The sequence below is a fragment of the Carassius auratus genome, chromosome 43, assembly GCF_003368295.1.
Source record: "Carassius auratus strain Wakin chromosome 43, ASM336829v1, whole genome shotgun sequence".
NCBI lineage: Eukaryota > Metazoa > Chordata > Actinopteri > Cypriniformes > Cyprinidae > Carassius > Carassius auratus.
Window position 1 is genome coordinate 6,896,411 of NC_039285.1, and position 7,059 is coordinate 6,903,469.

At 34.9% G+C, this 7,059-nt stretch overlaps 1 protein-coding gene across 1 annotated transcript; it reads right to left on the bottom strand.

Moving 5' to 3' along the window:
* Nucleotides 1–1,358: 1,358 nt before the first annotated feature.
* LOC113061266 (gigaxonin-like) lies at nucleotides 1,359–6,746 on the bottom strand. Its single transcript, XM_026230303.1, has 7 exons — nucleotides 6,573–6,746; nucleotides 5,625–5,737; nucleotides 5,204–5,361; nucleotides 4,972–5,108; nucleotides 3,215–3,349; nucleotides 3,030–3,139; nucleotides 1,359–2,069 (listed from the first exon to the last, which is right to left on the bottom strand). Exons 4-7 carry the CDS (start codon nucleotides 5,073–5,075, stop codon nucleotides 2,056–2,058), a joined length of 363 nt encoding a protein of 120 aa, XP_026086088.1. The 5' UTR covers nucleotides 5,076–5,108; nucleotides 5,204–5,361; nucleotides 5,625–5,737; nucleotides 6,573–6,746; the 3' UTR covers nucleotides 1,359–2,055.
* Between the last annotated feature and the right edge of the window lie 313 nt (nucleotides 6,747–7,059).

Below are 7,059 nucleotides of genomic sequence, written 5' to 3' on the forward strand. Positions count from 1 at the left end.
TGCATGTATGAAATCTTGGCGAGGAATACACATTACATTCACTCGGTGTTCTGATTTTGTTGTGCAAATTTTGTTGTGCTATAGAAATGACAACTTCCACAAACATTGGTCAGTGCACATCTTTAATTTAGTAACCAGTGCATTGTTGCAAACCATAGATTGTTGGTACAAACACCACAAATGGGTCCTGTCATTTTTTTGGGGTTGCATTCTCATACCTTGAGATCCATTTTTTTGACAAAATGTTAGTGTGTGAAAGTGTGGCATTTATTCCTGCTATTGGTCTGCATTTCAATAGTGGTGAATATGAAATGTTCATCCCTTCAGTTAGAACAGACAGCAGCAGCTGAATCATGCACAGAACAAATGGGGTCACCAGATGCCAAAACTGTCCACACTGAAAGGAAAGCCAGTTCAGAGGTCATTCACAAAATATATCTCACCACATAAGGGTGAGACCAGCAACTTGCATCTATTTCTGACATGCTGTGGTGTTTTGAGTCCCTGGATACAAGACCAACAGTAAAATGTGATCAGTTAACATGAAAGACATGATAGATGAACATGATAGACAAATGAAATATGCAAGTATCAGTTTCAACTTTGACAACACAATGCATATGGATTAGTTAAAACTCGTGTTATTCTTGCTAATGTACTTCTGATCAGAAAACATAAGGTTACTAAGGTTAACTGCTGGGACTAATTAAATGTTTAATGGCATTTGTTAAACAAATTTAATATTAAAAATGCTTAATTCCATAAGGTTCATTTTCAAAACAAGAGCACAGGTATTCACATTCAATACAAACAATCCCACAGCTGGGCTTTTAATGGCATTTTTTTTTCTATATAAATGAAACACAGATGGGACTTAACAAAATAATAATATCCAAATATGGTAAGACAGAATGTATTTATTGGCAATGTTCAACAAGGCTGAAATTTCCCCCAGGCATTGTTAATAAGGCCTTAAGAGGATGCTGTACACTGGTGGTGGTTGAGGAGAGCCCCCTCATATGATTGTAAAGCAATTTGGGGGTACAACAATACACATTAAAGCGTTATATAAATGTATCATTCATTCATTTAAAAAATAAAAAAGGCATCTAGTCAATTTATGCACTTAAAATAATTAATAAATAAATACACACACACACAAATAAAAATATTTTATTGTGTGTATATTATATACACCTATTATTTTATTACAATTATATATATATATATATATATATATATATATATATATATATATATATATATATATATAAATAACAACAAACTTTAAATTCAAGATTAATTATCAGCAAAAGTGCAATGAGATTTTGAATCATTTCAATAAGCTAACATGTCATTTCAACTTTGACTGTACAGTAGCTAGACAGACACTTGCATTAGCAACAGAACTGTGCTTGATATGAACATACTACTAAATCATAGTTCTTGATTTGTTCCCTTACTTACTGAACCCACATTTAAGACTTAACTACAGTATAAAATAAGCAATTTTGACTTCCTTCACCGATGTTCAAAAGTGTTAGCATTAAATAAACTGCAACAACAGCTACTCTAGGTACATTCTATTGTAAACTATTCATATAAAGCATGAAAACAGTCAGCAGGTTGCATCTAATGTAACAGCATTTCCTGTGACTGGGAATCATGTAAAAAGGAACCAAAGATTATGTAAAATTCATCCTCTAAGAAAAGACAACATAAAAAAACAGGACAATTCATTCAAGCTTTCCCACATTATACCAAACTCTGCTGTTGCCAGTGTGATCTCACAATCCTCTGCATCCTCCTCCAAACCAGCAGACGACGGAGGAGGGATATAAAGCCAGAGGTGAGGATGTGAGTTGTTTATGTGGATTGAACCCGGATCTGGAACTGTCCCTGATGGAGCCGCAGGCGGAAGAGTTTACAGTTAGCGATGCGTAGGGTGGCACAGCTCGTCCTGCTCAGATCAGGGGCCATGAGGGGTCTGATGGGGTGCCAGGTACCCGTGCTTCTGCGGAACTCCCGCACATTATTCCAAAATGGCCATGTGGCTCATTTTAGCAAATCTGTTCAATTTAAACCACTTGTATCAATAAAAAGGTCACAAAAAAACCTCATCATTCAGTAGTATTTCCAGAAACCTTTTTAGTGGCATTTTTGTAGTGGATTTCTTAAATACTTCTAATAATAACAACTGTTTTTGATTCATTAATGGTTTACATTTAAAAGTGTTTCATATGCAGTAATTAGTTGTATACTCGTAAAAGTGCTGTATTTAAACACCCTAATTGAGTTTATCATCGATTTTGATAAAGATAAATACTGGCCCGATTGTACTGATACATAATTAAAAAGTAGTGCTATTTTAATGTCATTGTATTAATTGAGCTTTTATTACTATTTTGAACTAGATTTTCCTTTTCCCATTTAATTTAAACTAGGTTTAGTAATTTTGTTGTGCATTCTTCTAATTCATAAAAAATGTCTAAAAAAGTTTGGTAATATTTGTTTGTTTTAGTACATGAGGTTTCCTTAGAAACTATCTGAAATAAAATATTTTTCTTAATATTTTTCTTTATTTTTTTCATTTTTTTTTTCATTTTTTTTAAGTAATCACTTTCAAAATGTTTTATTATATATATATATTTTTTTGACTATAATATATGCCATATAATATATATTATATTATATTATATTATACCTTATATTATATAAAATATATCTTAAAATATATACCTTCTTAACTTTAATGTAGTTTTGTCGTTAATATAGTTAACGACTTAATAAAAATGGTAGCTTGATGTTAACTACTAATTCATTAGTAGCTTGTAACATTTCGAAGTAGCTGATGCTTTGGTCTTCAAAATGTTAAAAAAGTTAAAATATGCACTAGTTGTATCTTAAATGTATAAGTTATCATAGCACATTTTTTTTTACCTTCTCATGGACAGAATTTGAAGGTATACATATAAAAGGACGTCCCTATACAGAGGATAAAGTATGATTATAAGACCTTATCAGCTTACCAGTGTCAAGCTCTCCAACAACATATATACTGGCACCAATGGGAACAGCTCCATAAACAAAAGACGATGTGGACTGTATGTAGAGGTTCTGGTCATCTAAAAGCACCCATCTGAGAGAAAAAAAATACATGCATGAACATACACATCACTATTGCTCTGTACGAGTGTTGCTTTGAAGAGCTGACCTTTTTAGCTCATCGTGAAAGAACTCAGACTTGCAGATGGTCACCTGACTGGACTCTGGGTTGTCAGCGTCTCTGTTCCTCACACCACCAAATACATAGAGCTCTTGTCCAATCCCACATGCTACTGTGCCAAACCTGAGGAAAACAACTCAGCCGCATTCACATCAAGGAATAGTGCACAAATAGTGGACAACACAGAATACTTGTCAATTTAGACTTCAGACAGAAATACATACATTTCTCTAACATTGTAAATCTCTCTCTGAACAATCTAATGAACGCACTGTACTTCTCTTCCTCACATTAAATATGGCACTACCTTGACTAAAAGTGATGATACACAGAGTCTTCTGGGTATTCTGATACTTTAGATTGGTCGTGGGCCCTGTGTCTCACCTGGTTGCCTGCTGACAGCAACACTGTCCAGCAACATTGCTCAAAAAGTTGCCCCATGTATCATCACCTTAAGGTCTTGAACCAGATGTGAGGAGTCAAGTCTTCTGTGGAAAGTGCTATTTCTGTTGCACCAGCAGTTAGCAATGATGCAGATTGCCCCAAATCAGTTTTAGGAGGTTTTGTGGCAGTTAGGATGAAGGCAGAAGGCAGCTAGGCAGCTCATTAGATTGTGTAACAGAGCTATGGAGAAAATGATACTCTAAACAAGACAGGAACACTAAGAAAAAGTACTATTTATTTCCCTCCAGATGGTGATCAACTGTTTCCAGTTACATGGGTTAGACTGATAGGTCCCTTGACTACTATTGTTCAAAAGACACATCTGTAAGCCATCACACATCACAGGGTGCGTCCCAGTTCTCATAGCCGTTAGAGCCTTATGAAGATGTGCCGTCTTTGTCTTAAAATACAATCTGTTTAACTTTTGACATTTCTCTGCGTCATAAGCAGGATGTGAAAAAGCATTCTCTAAATTCACATCTACAAAGAGCATTGCGCTTTTAGCGTCCAGTATTTGTGGTTTGGATGCATGGGGCCAAGTTATGCTGAATGACGTTTCCGCTGTTCCCATTATCAAATAACAATATAACCTCTTTCACACCTATTCAGTGAAAACCTGGTTACCTAAATGTAATAAAATTACATCACCATCTTTTAAAGATAAAGTGTTATGAAACAAATTGCAAGGGCACACTGACACATTTTTCTTATGTTATATATAAATACAGACCCTTACACAATGTCGGTAATATGGTAAAACATCATCCCAAGTAATCCATTTGAACTTCGGTCCATCAGTATTGTGAAGTGAAGAGCTGCGTGTTTGTAAGAAGCAAATCCATCATTAAGGTGTTCTATCTTTAAACAGTGATTAATCTGTGTATATTTCTGTCCGGGTTCAGACAGGACCACTTTTTCACCGGAGAAAGCAATATTATGGATAGAGGATATTTTATCCTGGGGCAATAGTTTGACATTAAAAATGTCTTAATGATGGATTTGTTTATTACAAACATGCAGCGTGCGCATTACATACATTACTTGTGGATTATTGTCATGTTTTAATCAGCTGTTTGTACTCTCATTCTGACGGCACCCATTCACTGCAGAGGATCCATTGGTGAGAAAGTGATGTAAAGCTAAATTTATCCAAATCTGTTCCGATTGAAGAAACAAACTCATCAACAGTACAGTACATCTTAGTTGGCCTGATGGTCAATAAGTTTTCAACAAATCTTCACTTTTGGGTGAACTAGTAATTTAACTTATTAAATGAATATACGTCTATTTACTTACTTTACCTCCTTTCCTTAAGAGGGCAGACTGTTGTCCACTGTTGGGTTTTGGGGTCATAGCTCTCCAAAGAGTCATACATTTTTCCATAAGATCCTCCACCCAATAACATACAGTCTCTTTTTCTGGTGGCACAGCAACCGAACTGAAGAATAGAAACACAAAGTGTGAAAAACATGAGCGTATTGCGGTAAAATTGTGCAGATTTGTAAAAAAAAATATATAAATAAGAGCCTAAACCTTACTTTGCGCACAGTGGTCATTTTGGGTCGTGTTCTCCAAACACTGCAATGGGGGTCAAACACCTCCATTGTGAGGAGGACCTCAGTGTCCCCGTTCTCTCCTCCTAAAACATAGACCATCCCATCCAACTCTGCAATGGCGAAGTGCTGTCTGGCCTCGAAAGATACAAGATATAGAAACAATATAACAATACTGACACCTGGTGGTTAATATAAAAACTACACTATAAAGATTAAATTATACAATATCTACCACTTTCAACCAATTAAAATTAATAAACAAGTTCCTTTATACCAAACTGGTTACTAGCAAATTTGCCTTTAAATATCTCTAATAAACTATGATGGTTAATTTAATGTTATTCCAACAGTTGCATTCCCATTCAAATGTCCCGATTCACATACACATTTTGGAATACCTGCATCATCGGAGGGATTTGAGTCCAGGTGTTGGTCTCTGGGTCATATTTCTCTCCACTGCTAAAGACTGTTTTATTCTCATTCATTCCTCCTATTGCAAACAGGTACCCCTCTGATTGGTCAGACAGATTAATTACAGTTCAGTCATTATGTGTGAAGACATGCCTCACCATATATCAATGACACCATAATACCAGTGCTTTCTGTTTGCTGTTGCTTATTGTGAGAATTTGAATATTAAGCACAAAAGAGATTTGAAAACTGTGGAAGCATTGAGTTATGCAGTGAATGTTTGTGAACAGTTGAGACCCCAGATACATGAATCAGTGAACTGAATTTCAAAAGCGATTCACTGATTTGAATGAGTATTTTTCTTTGAAAAGATTTGCTTTTAAGGAATAGTCCATGAATCAAATTTTTTTTTAAATCTCACCATTCATAGAAGTGTTTTTCTTAATATTTTGAATTCGTTTTTTTTTTTTTAATATTTTAATTTTGGTAAAAGTTTTAGTAATTTTGTTATTTGTATTATCATTGTATTTTTTAAAAATGTTTATTTTTAATGTCTATTTTTTTTATTAAGTTTTAGTTATTTAAGTACTTTTTTATTTCAGTTCATGTTTATTTTATGTTAAGTAATGACATTTTTAAGTCCTTTAAGTTTTTATTTATTAATAGAATATCAGAGCATCCATAAACTCGCAGTCGGTTTGGTTTTCTTTTTCTTTTCTTTTTTTTTATAGAGCAGGTCACATGAAGGTGTGTTAATAACTGTCCTATTTCCTATTTTTTTAGGTGACCCAAGCAACAGGCAAGGTAGGGCTGTTTGGCACACCCATTTGACACATTGCTCAAGGGTCCGCTACATGTCTTGGCAAACATACCAGTTCTACTGATCTGATCTCGTTTCATGCACAAGTATCCCATTTTCAAGCTTATTCTCATACCTTATGTATGAACTGGCAGCAGTCAGAATGTTTTTCTGAACAGGAATCTGTTCATTTTCCAAAACCAGCACTGCATCTTTAAAACAATCATCTTGTTTTAAAGACTGAATGACCCTTAGGAGCTTTTGGGAGTGTTGAGGGTCTGACACCACTGATCCAGCTCTTTTAGGGTTTGACATGCTGTTAGAACAACAGAGATATGATCAGACAAAACAACAAAAACGTGATTCATGCTTGTCTTATATAAACAGAACTACAGGTTTAAATCATTAAAACTCCCTCCAGTGTACTTGAAATACATTTGTTCTTGATGCTCTCTGTAACTTCAGATTCTCATAATCAGCTGACTGTGTCAGGGCAGCTCACAATGCAGAAAAACAATTAGGAAGATTAGTGACTTTATGTGACGTCACCATGAAGAGCCTTTCGTTTTTCATAATAAAAGTTCACCCCCCACTTCACGCCCAAAATAAAACATGCAGGTGTA